Source organism: Cololabis saira, chromosome 22 (assembly GCF_033807715.1).
Source record: "Cololabis saira isolate AMF1-May2022 chromosome 22, fColSai1.1, whole genome shotgun sequence".
In the NCBI taxonomy this organism is placed as follows: Eukaryota; Metazoa; Chordata; class Actinopteri; order Beloniformes; family Belonidae; genus Cololabis; species Cololabis saira.
This window is the reverse complement of record NC_084608.1, coordinates 20,896,699-20,909,508: the sequence shown is the minus strand read 5'-3', so window position 1 is coordinate 20,909,508 and position 12,810 is coordinate 20,896,699. Positions and strand designations below refer to the sequence as shown.

At 38.6% G+C, this 12,810-nt stretch overlaps 1 protein-coding gene across 4 annotated transcripts in view; it reads left to right on the top strand.

Annotated features, from left to right (window-relative positions):
* The window catches only part of esyt2b (extended synaptotagmin-like protein 2b), a 39,363-nt gene that overhangs the window by 19,690 nt on the left and 6,863 nt on the right, over positions 1 to 12,810 (top strand). The window contains exons 8-15 of one of the 4 annotated variants that reach the window (XM_061713493.1): positions 3,659 to 3,779; positions 5,169 to 5,345; positions 5,590 to 5,672; positions 6,018 to 6,066; positions 6,767 to 6,856; positions 6,957 to 7,052; positions 8,717 to 8,770; positions 11,113 to 11,187. In XM_061713493.1, coding sequence (XP_061569477.1) covers positions 3,659 to 3,779; positions 5,169 to 5,345; positions 5,590 to 5,672; positions 6,018 to 6,066; positions 6,767 to 6,856; positions 6,957 to 7,052; positions 8,717 to 8,770; positions 11,113 to 11,187 — 745 coding nt within the window. Of the gene's footprint in view, positions 1 to 3,658; positions 3,780 to 5,168; positions 5,346 to 5,589; positions 5,673 to 6,017; positions 6,067 to 6,766; positions 6,857 to 6,956; positions 7,053 to 8,024; positions 8,127 to 8,716; positions 8,780 to 11,112; positions 11,188 to 12,810 lie in introns of all 4 variants that reach the window. The other 3 variants (XM_061713492.1, XM_061713491.1, XM_061713494.1) reach the window with 3 other exon arrangements.

Here is a 12,810-nt window from a genome sequence, read left to right as displayed (position 1 = left end):
TCAGAGCCAATGTCTTAAACTTTAATTTTTGAACTTATTTGAACACTTATGAATTCTGACTTAAATCGTATAAACTGCTGCAACACTGAATTTCCCTTCGGGGATTGATAAAATATTTTGAATTGAATCAAAATTGAAATGCTGTAGATAAAAAATAAATCATCAGACATGCCACCGTTTCAACCATGTTTAGATTTTACAAATGGCTTTACAGTATGTATTTCCTTCAACTAGTCACACAAACACACGTTCAATGCTTTTCTTTTACATATTATGTATATATATATATGTATATATATATATATATATATATATATATATATATATATATATATATATATATATATATATATATATATATATATATATATATATATATACATACACACACACATAGATTCAGACCTGAATTAACTTATTAGGAGACAGTGTGGGTGCACACTCAACGATTTTTTAGCAGGTTGTGCGTATTAATCCACCAATTTTCAGGTCAGAGGATGCCAGACTTTAGCCATTGATCCATTGTGGGTTTGGTAGTAAAAAAAGCATTGCAAAAGAATAGAAGCGGCCAATGTGTATATTCACATGCATATTGCGGATTGCTTGCTTTTGAAACCAGCCGGGGAACTCCAGTATTTGGTACTTTCCATGCTGACTTTACTTTTCCTCCTCAGTGGTTTCTGTTCATTGAAAATACTCCAGATGTCAGCAACAGATACGTTAATGAAAATATGCTGGCCATGTTTTAATTAAACTCCAAGTATAAGTGATGCTACTCTGGTTTGGTGAGTACTTGGTCATAAAAATCCGTTAATTTGGACTTGAGAGTGGTTCTGTGATGAAATGTCAAGTGTATAATAGGATTACACTTTATTCTAAAGGGAACTTAATGTCTCGAACAAATTTTATTGCGATATATATTCAGGCATTTCCTTAAACCCACAAATTTCAATCTCACTTCGTAGCTATAGGAAGAAGCATTAAACATCTTCCCGTGGGAACCATGAATATTTGTCTGGGCCTAATGTATAGCGCAATCTATTCAGCAGATAAGGCGGTATTTTACTGCACAAGTGAAAACAATTGGCTGCTCATTCAAAGAAATTTGCCAGGGGACAAATAATGTCAGCACTATTTATTTTCAGGGGACGGTGTGCACAATAAGACACATTTCATGGCGAAAAGTTTTAGAGATTTAGTTTAGTGGGTAAAGTGGCTCAGTTGGTAGAGCGTTCGCCCAGTCAGTGGTTCGAGCCCCTATTTCCTCCTGTGTCCACCAAAGTGGGTAAGTGACTGTCAGACTGACAACCAGTGTGTTAATGGGTGAATATGTGCAATTTAAAGCTTTACCATTATCATAGCTTGACCCAAAACGAAGTCATACTAATCCAATATCTCAGAGAAATTTCAATACGTACACTTGGTACTATATTGTAAATCATAAGTGAGTGTAAGGTGTATATATATACAGTATATATGTGATTATGTATGTAGTCCGCAGTGGTATCCTAGCACGAATGGATAAAATCTTCTTCTTTCATTAATCCACACACACAGACACACACAGACACACCAGGGGGCTGGCAAGAATCCCTGCATGCTGTATGCTGATGCAGCAGGAACCTCTTCACAAATCTGAGCTCTCCGAGTCAGCTCTGATCAATCTCCCACCAGAGAATCATAATCCTGTTTCACTAAAAGATAAGTTAGGGATTTATGAAATAAATGCTTTTCCTGGCTCAAGATAACAACGGAAGCCGAAAAGAGTTTTTAAAGTGATTTTGACTACGGTAGTTTTGATGAGAGAACCAGATAATCTGGATCTCAGGAATCTCTGAATGCCAGAACAAGTGTATAATCTGCAGTTGATAGCAAGTACGTCATAAATCACAGGCATGCGTTCATTCGAAACAAAAAGTATTATTTGGAAAAGCACCCGCATGAAGTTCCAAATAGCTCTTCGATCTTGAGTTTACTTCCTCGTATATTTATCTTTTGCCTGTTGAACGCTCTTATGACAGATAAGAAACTGAACCTGTGGTTTCTGTGTTTCTGACAGTAAATTCAGTCTCATGGATCGGTGTGGGTTTCTGCCTGTGATTTGTCAGTGTGAAATAGGGGCAGGTGTGCTGTGACCTATTTTCAGTGAGGACTTGAAATAAGTGGGCGTGCTGCAGTGATTCTTGACCCATTAATAATGGAAATAAAAACGTCCTCAGATATAAGAGCTCAAAGAGTGTAACAGAATCTACTTCAAGGCTATCAGGCAACAATGTAACACAATTTAAAACCAATAAATATAGTTTTCCAATAGTTCTCTGTTTTTAGACGTGATTAAATATGCAGTAAGCTCCGTAACAGTTTATGATGTAGTTGTAGCAGAAGTAGCTTCTGTATGTTTGTGTCATCTGGTGATAAGATTGATTAGACTTATTTTAGTTACAGATACCTTAATCCAATTTTGAAGTTGTGTGAGCAATAAAATGGATCTTTAATTTGCAGGAAATTGTAAAACAGATGTTAATTTGCCTTAGCTAGGCTTTCATCACTAAAATCAATTAGCCAGAATGGCATCGTTGCAGTTTTTTTACTTCTTCTTCCTCACAGACAACAAATTTTATGGAACTCGCAGCTTAGTCATCATTTATTTTCAGCGGAAACTTCCAGGAACATGGGTGAATTAGTTCAGGTTCAAGTTTATTTATTTATACTGGAAGGTGGATTTGTACTGCAGCCAGATGGCACAAAAATGTAACCTGGACGAGAGCACTTCAGGGAGGCCTGAGGCTGCACAACCAGAAGAAAATAATTAACGACAAAGATATACTCTGTTTTCAGATTTTTTTCTTCTTTATGATACATGTAAAACATATTTAAATGTATTAATGTTTAATCATCACTGTTGCGTGAAGGTTGTTAATCGTCAGTCATAACATTGATGCTGCAAGTATTAAAAAGACAGTTTAAAGTTTATTCTTGCTAAGCGGCATGGCTACTTTATTTGGTGTATGATTTGTCTGTACACTTGAAAGCATGAGACAGAGCAGGAAGACAGGCTTTGGCAGGTTTCCCCTTCATCTTCAGCGCAGTCATTAGTGATAAAAGTAGATTCTTACCAGGATCCAGGCAGTAACGTAATTATCCTGGGTCTAATTCAACAAGACACCAGTGATGTAGGATTCTTAAATTTATAACACCAATTACAAACAGGCTGTTACCTAGCTCCTGTAAATTTTATACATCTGCAAATATGTAGGAAGCACAGGGACTGGGCTTATCAGTCTCTGAGATGATTCCAGGATATCTGACTCATTTTTCTACAGGGAACAGGCTAAGCAAGAAGACAGATAATTCTTCCTCTTTACTTATTTTTTTTCTAGCAGTAATTGCAGTTTTATAGTTTCAATATGACAGTTCAAATCAGGAAAGGAAATTGTGATGTTTAAGTAAGTGTCTCCTTGCTGTCATTATTGCTGTCACAAATTACTGCTTCAGCAGCAACATGCTTGAACAAATTCCAATTTTTCTCACAGTCATGCAAAACAGAAATGGACTAAGCTTAATTTTAACTGGTACTTATTGTGTCTTATATCATTAATCGCTTCATTCTGTTTATCTTTTTTGCCTCCTATCTCAAAACTCCCTCTTTTCCTTGCAGTGGTTTCTCTGACAGCCTGATTCAAGATATAATCTACAGTTATTTGGTTTTACCCAACCGCATCACTATCCCCCTGGTCGGAGACATGGAACTGGCCAAGCTACGCTTTCCAATGCCAAAGGTATATGCAGACTCATTAGACACGACCTGATGTAATATGTCTCTGCTGTGATTTTGGGTTTGTTCATTTGGGAATTGATGGTTAGGACATCAAAGCATATCTCATGGGATGCTGTTGAGATATCTGTTCTTTGATCTGTTTCATAGAGAAATACAGTAGCTATTCACATGCAGGTAACCCAGTGCTGAAACAGAGTCACTAAAGAATAAAAAAACAAGGCTTTGTCACTAGAACTTGTATCCATGGCAACAAGATTAAAGGTTTAGTGGCTTTCACTTTAAGCTGCAACATTGCTGTGAATTTAGTAGAATGCTAAACAGGTAAGCCTGCTATTTGTTCATGCATTTGCATTTTTTATTAACTAAATTAATAGTTAATGTGGAACAATAATGTTCAATAAACAGATATCCTTATACTGGGGAGATAAATTGGCAATAATTGTAATATATGATCATTTATGGCATTTGTATTACAGGTTCTTTTTTTCTTCTTAGTCTTTTAATTCAATTTTATTTATATAGCAGTAGATGCTTTCCACAGACCAGAGTATGACCCCGGAGCAATTATTATATAAACAGTGGCTCGGGAAAACTCCCCTTTAAGAGGGGAAAAAACCTTGAGCAGTACTTGGCTCATAAGGGGCGACCCTCCTGCCCAAGGCCAGCCGGGTAGAGCAGGATAAGGGAGATAGGAAAGAGACGATGAAAAACACAGAGGAGAGGCACAGATAGTCATTTTTTTATATCACTTGAGACATTTATGAAAACTGACTTGAATATCAAAGAGCTTCACACTCATAGCCGCTGGGTATTAATTATACATTTTAGGCATTGCAATCATTTACTTATATCAATAAAGTATTGAGAATTAAATAAGTAATAAGTTTAAAACGATAACAGAAGCACCACTCCAATGCATCCCTTCCATATATAACTCAGTTTCCATAAAGGTTGGAACACTTTCTGAAACTTGAATAAACTATTTCGGTATTTTAATGATCATTTAATGATGAATTTTTACATTAATTACTATTTCTGAGCTCTTGTCAGTTCATCTGCAGTTTTTCTTTTTGTGGGAATCAAAGCTTTTTTCATCCTTCTGATGGCATTAAAAGAAGACCACATGCTTTTTTCAAGAAACATACTTTAAAATGAACAATCACAGATAATATGGGGAAGGAACAAAATCAAGAAGCAAGAGGAGGGAATAAACCTCCACGATATATATATAATGAACTTCTTAACATCAGTGGTAATCTCCTGTATTTTTTTTCACTTGCCTCTAAAACACTCATCTCATCAACAGTGACTGCACTGTAGGCCAAAAAAGGCAAGACAGTGCTTTTTCAGAGCGTCTCCCCTGAACGCTCTGCCCTCCATGTCTCCCCAGGGAGTGCTAAGGATTCACTTCCTCGAGGCTCAAGACCTGGAAGGCAAGGATACGTTCCTGGGAGGGCTGATCGTGGGAAAATCTGACCCTTATGGGATCCTGCAGATCGGCAACCAGCTGTTCCACAGCAAGACTATTAGGCAGACGCTCCATCCCAAGTGGAACGAAGTGTATGAGGTGACGGTTGACGGATGTCTGTCAGAGCTGGAGGGTGAACATTTGTCAGCAGAGCATAGTTAATACCCAATAGAGAAATATGCTTTTTAAAATGATGCTAGATCCCTCTGCTGGTTATTATCCACTAATTACCTAATTTCTTTTTTTCACTTCTATTTTTTTTTTTGCAACCAAGTCTACCAGTCTGCATCTTGACTGTTCATGCAAGTTTGAACATGCATCGATGTGTTTGTGTTTTCATTAGGCTCTGGTGTACGAGCACTCGGGCCAGCATCTTGAAATCGAGTTGTTTGATGAGGATCCTGATAAAGACGATTTCCTGGGAAGGTGAGTCCCTGCTGGTTTGCTGCACCTCAGTGACGTGGTTACTAATAGGAAAAATACTCCATCTCATCCATCTACATATATGCAGTGGATATCCTCGCTCTTATAATCTTTGTTTGTATTTACCAGGCATCGTAATGCAGATGTATTATTCTGCAGTTATCACCTCGAGGTGAATTGCAATTGATTTTTTGGCAAAAGGCAGTGACATTACACTCTGCGCTATAACACACAACAGCCAATATCAATATCTGGAACGTCTTCGTTATGATTAATTGCTGTGATTTCTCTATCAGTGTCGCAATTATTATAGGTTATTTAACTTATTATTTCCCCTATTTTTTGCAGCCTCATGATTGATTTGGCTGAGGTGTACAAAGAGCAGAAGGTTGATGAGGTAACAGTTTTTTCAGATGTATATCTATATTATCTGTGACTCCATTCCCTTTGTTTTCAGGAATAACAAGTTGTTCATGATTGGAAACTGGATAAAACATGTCCAGGAGCAGATGGGTTTTGTTCCAGCATTGCCCGTCTCCAACACGTATCCTATGAGGTCCAGAGGAGACAGTGCTCTGAATAAGCGCAGTGGAAATCTTTTTGTGCTTGCACTGCTCTCATTATCAGACTCAACAAGGAGACATGACTCGTAAACACTGAGGAGACCAAAGTGGGAGACAAACCGACCATGGCTGCCAATGCAAGCAATTTTGTTGCAGCATAACAACAATAAGTCCTCAAGAGAATCCCTCTGAAAATAAATCCATATCTTATTGAGTCCCTGTTGCCTGGCAACCTCAAGGTGTTGATAAGAAACAAAACTCACAGCCCCACAAAACTTAACAGATGTTGTAAGCAGATGTCATATATGATATAAATAAGTGAAGGTTACAGGTATTGAGATTAATTCTGCTAATAATCATAGATCTTGGGACTCAAATTTTAAATTCTTATTGGGTTTCCTTATTGGGTCCTCCATGCATAGTCAAACAGGTTTGTTTTCTACAGTTTTAATTGATTCTGAAGCATTCACATGTCCACGCACAAAAAATTAACACAAATTCTTGATTAAACATCTTTTGGCCTTGTTGTTGCAGTGGTTTGAGCTGGAGGAAGCCCCTACGGGGAAACTCCACCTGAAGCTGGAGTGGCTGTCTCTGTTCTCGTCTCCGGAGAAGCTGGATCAGGTACAACTGAACAACTTTACTTTTTTAAAGCAGTTGCAGTTGTAGATGTATTTGCCCTTGATCCTGGAGGATGGATGTACTTCCCTCTGAATCCAATCAGGTGCTGCGAAGCGTGCGTGCAGACAGAAGCCTGGCCAATGATGGACTGTCGTCGGTTCTGCTGGTGGTGTACCTGGACTCGGCTAAGAACCTGCCCGTAAGAGAGAAAAATGTTCACTTTCTTTTCGTACTGCTGCTGTTCTGATGTCACAGATTTTTGCTCAAATTTGGCACTCACCTTTTGCAGGCTTCTTGTTCTCCATCCAAAGTATACACACTACATATACCAAGCCGGATTAGTAGAAATGCCAGTTTAAACAAGGATTATTGATCATTGATCACCTCTGCTTCATGTTCCTGTGATATTTCTTTATGTTGGTTCTTTGTGATTTCATTGACTTACTTTCCATTTCTCTGAAATCTTCACACTCAGATTTTGAATCCAACTACCAGGTCATATTTCTTTCCTGGTACCTTTACATTGCAGGCAGGCTATTATTCCTTGCTTTCTGTTAATAATTGATTATATTTTACACCACAGATCTTCTCTTGGTGCCTTGATAAAGTGACAGTGGACAGGGCTTTTATTGTGAATCATTTTCAGGATTATTTATTATAAACGTAGATTTTTCTAAAGTGTCCTGGTAGTTAATCTCTCCAGTTTTGCATTAGAGGAAACGACTAATCATGACTGCCTCGGTGGCTCAGGACTTTGCCATAAAAATCACATTCTCATTATGTAAAGTGTGCACAGCTCAGAGAAGCAACACACATTTTCCACAGAAAAATTAGTTTTAGATAAATGAGAACAGCAACTGTGTAAAGTTTGCACTTTTTTGGAGCCTCAGAAAGGAGCCTAATCATTTGTTAAGTTTGTCCCTTGAGAAATCAAAAATTGACAGCTGAGTAAGCCTCCAGCTCCCTTGTTCTGATGACCCCTGAACAGGAAAAGTGGATGGATGGAGGGACAGAATTTAAACGCAGCAAAGCTTGGCTGCAGTGTGTGCAGTCCCTTTTGTCCTTTGATGTTTTATATAAAAGGGTTTTTGCCACAGTATAAAAAATGCACAATTTAAGCATCTCAGCTCTCATCCTGCTTCCTTTTTATTCTCTTCCCTCGTCACTCAAGAGCATCTTCACAGGTAGCTTAGGCCTCGGAAACTTAAGTGAAAGAAGAGCATCTGGCCTAGTCTTTTGTGACAGCGATGCATCTGAAAATAGAAGCAGATTTGTGAGTCCACGAGTAATTTTGCATCTTCATACTGATAGCGTTGGTCGTGTGTGATGATGTGGAATAAAGAGTAACAGCAGTCCTCTAAAGTTTCATCTGAAAGCATGTGTTAGCGGCATGCTTTGGTTTGTAGTGTGTCACTTAAATTGTCCACAACCTAAAAGCTAACACAAAGGCAAACCACCAGCCAGGACATTGTACCTTCCTCCTGAACAGGATGGTCTTCTGTTGCCCAAGATTGAAGCGTAAGATACAAGCAGCACCTGGAGCTCGCTGGCAACGCTCATTATGATCTGTCAGATATACAGATACAGAAATCCTACTGCTTGTTAAAAAGAAAAGTCATACGGTGTCTTAAATTAGCCCCTCTAAGTCTTCTCCACATGGAGTACCTTCATTGCTCTGTTTTCATCATTAGTTCCTGCAGCTGCAGTTATATTTATTCATTTATTACCCATACCATTCACATTTAGCTCAGAATATCAACATATTTCTCTGGGTTTTTCTCATGCCTAATAACCAAATCCGCTCATTCAGACTAACTATGGGTGTGATTTTTCTTCCCCTCCAAATCTGCTCATGGATTAAAGAGCAACCTGTCAGATTTCACCTATGACGGGTTGAAGCAAGTGTCAGTCTTTAAGGTGCTAAAGGTAACGTGGTAAAAGCGCTCTTCATGTGCAGATCACACCCTGTCTCTCACCTGTGCTGGCCCTTAAGTGCACCATCAACTGTCAAGTGGTTGTGATAATTATCAAACAGAGTGAAATCGCGCATGAACATGTGTTATGCCTTGATTGTGCCATGCACTCCGTTATCTTGAATGATGGATCATTTCACTTCCAGCTCACCGGTGATCTTGCATGCGATATCAAAAGTTTCTTTTATAAGTTAAAAAAAAAAAAGTGTCATCATTCACACTAATTTGATGATCGTCGTTTTGTTTCCCAGTTTACTACATGCACCCTTTTACGTTGAATTGAGGTCAAAGTTTTTCAGGTGCAAACCTGCAGAGCAACTCGGCTTCGGTAGCAGAAAGTGTACCGATGTGCTTGTTTATGAAAGATCACGCTGGAGTTTAAGCCCAGGAAATCAGGACAAGTCATCACACCTATCAGTGGTATTTCTTTACCTTCCTCATACTGTCAGGGAGTTGTACAGTCTGGTTTTGTTCAGCATATGTGCAGAGTAAGGAAGTAAAAAGCTGGCCACAGGCAGGTAGAGCTGGGACTGTTGCCCTGCCCCTGTAACAGATATGACAGAAATGTTTGGCAGCATTTGCAACGTGGCTGCAAAGCTTTGACTGAGATTACACTTGCTGAGAAATAAGTTGCTTCATATTTTCCAGGTAATGTGAGTAGTTTCTTTATTTCAAGAAGATTCAAATCCTTCCATTGACTCTCATACACATAGAGTGGCACTCCCTCATGTCCAGTCTGTGTATGTGTGTGTGTGTGTGCGTGTGTGTGTGTGAATGCTTTATGTATCAGCTTTATCTTGAGCTTCAGGGCAGAGGAAGTACATGTGCTTTTTTTTCTCCTGCTTTAGATCAGTCTTTGTTATCTTCAGCGACTTGTAGCTGCCAGCAGGTTGGCAGACTGAGTCTCTTTTTCCTTACATCTTTATCAGATGTTTTAAACATGCTGTTCTTCTCAAGGTGTCTTATATGTCACTTTGACTTTATTGAGATGTTCAGACATCTGGAAGGAAACTCTTATCTGTATTTCATGAGTCATTTGTCATCAAAATAGTTAGTCAGATGATAAACTAGAAACAAATCTTTTCCTCAAAAACGCTAACAGACATAGGTCCAGACCGGCGCGAGCTTCAAGTAAATCTTCACCGTCCACTAAATATTTGGATAAAAGCAGAAAGATAGGGGTGCACACGTTGGAGTTCAGTGGACAAACTGGAGACTTTTTCCAAGGATAAATAATTACACTGAACACTAGGAACCACCAGCAACTACTAAAAATCTCCTGATAATTTTGTGACATCATCGATTGTCCAAAATGATGGGAAAATATTACATTTCTATTTGTTTCATTCACGTTTTTGTAGACAGGATAATAAAGGTGATGATGTCAGTTATGGTAATTGATCATGATCACCTCTTCCCTTTGTTGATACTGTAACTCAAAAAGACTGAATGGACGCCACGTCCTCCCCCAACAGCAGTAGTAAGGTGAAAAGTAAGCAAAGCTCACGACAACACATCCCAGACGTCTGACTACCCTTTACCTCATGACACTTCTAGATACGGATGTTGTTGTCTTAATTATATCTCCTTAAAACAATCATTTAGCAGAGTTGTTCTTTCGATTCATAAAAGGAAACTGGTCACAAAAAGCTCTATCTGGCGGAAAAGGGAAAAACCCTGAGGAATATGTGAGGAAGAAAAGGGTTTCTTCCTCCTAAACAGGTGTTTTTATAGTGTCAGTTGTATAACTACAAGGAAATTGAAGATATAATACTTAATGTGTTAGTTAACAAGTTCATTAAGTACAAGTGTCTGTGCCATCTGCCTTCTTCAGTGATGTGGTTGCAAATTAAAGGATTTTTATAAGTTTCATTTCTAACGCTGGCGAGAAATAGATATCAAATTTAAACTTCCTCCTGAGAAAGAGGAAGATAAAAAGAGAGACCTTTCCTCAGTCATCAAAGCCTTTGGCCTGTAGATATTTACGAGGTTATTACAAGTAAAAAAATATAATAGATATCCTCACTAATTCTTTGCTGTCAGAAGTCAGCATGCTGAATTCAGCCTGCAGAGGAGACGAAGCTTGGCCGTCTCCTCAGTCGCCTCTCTGCCTGCAGCCCCGCTTGTCAAAACATTTGGTAATCTCCTCTCCTGTTTGAACTGCAGACTCCTTGCGTGCTTGATAGAGCCTCCACGAGCGCTCAGTGTGACTGCCTTGTGCGTTATCGAGTTGTGTGTCACGCTGGGGACAATCAGCTAATGACTCGCTCTCTGATTGCCTGACAGTCGGCCAAGAAGAGCAGCAGCGAGCCAAGCCCCTATGTCCAATTCACCGTTGGACATAAAACACTTGAGAGTAAGGTGCGTATGAGAAAGAGCAATCATTATTATCACTCTGATTGAATCCGTCTTGCCTTTTCACTCCAATAACATTTCATTGATTTCTTGTTCAGCGTATTTCTGTTAGAGGGGGAAACCAATGTTCACTTTGGGTTATGTTTAGCATTTTCATTTCTACTTTAAGTTGTCCAAAGCTTTATTATTAAAGTTATTTCCTTGCAGACGTTGCAATATCGAAACCCATTTACCGCAACTTAATCTTACTTTTATCTCCATGGAGCTGTCTGTTAGTCCTCTGACTACAAAATAGAGATGAACTGCAAATCTTTGTGCCAAATAAAGAGTGGATTATGACAATAAAACGCTCTATTAGCTGCCACTGACGCGTATTAAACACCTCTCTCTGAATGAAGCATTCTTTTTAGCAATAAGAAAGGGAACATGTCATGGTGAAGAACTAGACAAAATAGACTTTAAAAGTTTGTGTTCATGTTGTTTTACAGTAGAAATTAGATGCAGCAAATGTGGAATAGTAGACATCTTTTACAGGAAAGTTGGAGATTTTATGACCAGTGCTTTAACATGAAGCATTGATGATCTTCTGTTTAATGATGTAATGATGTTTAGATCCAAATGAAATGATTCAAGCGGAAGAAATGTTCACTGTTTTCCACAATATTGTGAGAGGAAATTATCGGCCCTTTAAGAACACCCCAATGAAGGAATCATATTAAAAGTTGAAGTCTCAACTCAGATTGAAGTTAGTGGTGGATATGCTGGTTATTACAAAACAACATCAGAATTTAATACATTTAGTTCCAGAAAAATGTCAAAAGTCCAAATGTTTTCTTTATAACGTCCCCACTTGTACTTCCGTTCATCTGAAAAATCTTCTCCCAGTCAGTTTATACCAAACCTAAGGATTTTAGGCCATCGGCAGGTACAGGTCAAACCTTTTTTGACTCAGATGGGAACTAAACATTGGTTCATAGTCACTGAATTTGGTTAATACCGAGGCACGCTCTCCAGTCTTTACTTAATCCTCATTACTGACATCATAGAAAACACAATTATACAGTATGTTCTGACTTTTGTCGTCAAATATTTTTGTGCATTTCACAAAAAACTTTTTTGAAACAAGCGGTTTAATTAAAACTACAGGACGGTGTCTCTTATTGGTATATTTACCCTTAAAGACCTTTTTTGCTTCTGTACATTTTTGCTCTTAGCCCTGTTGTTGGACTGATGTCAGATAAATAAGTTGCCAGCTTCCAATGGAAAAGCTAATGGGTGGGGGGGGGTCTGAAAATAAATTGCCACCTTGCCGGTAGTTTGTTATATTTACTCCTGCTGTCTCACGTATTTATATAACACTGGGTCCTTCCATCTCATATGACACCATCAAGTCGATAAAGATGTGAGCATCGCAAACCTCCGAGGTTGAAACACTCTTCTTCATCAGCATTCTTCCAATAAGAGACAAAACAAACACTAATAAAATAAATGAATGAAAAATAGTAATGCTTGTACAGTAAGTAAGACCGACATGTGATAATCTTGTGTGGATAGTCCTAATGTCAGGCTGAGCGGGGTACTCTTAACGCATTTCTGCAGATGAGCTCACGTTTGATTTTCTGCTTCCAA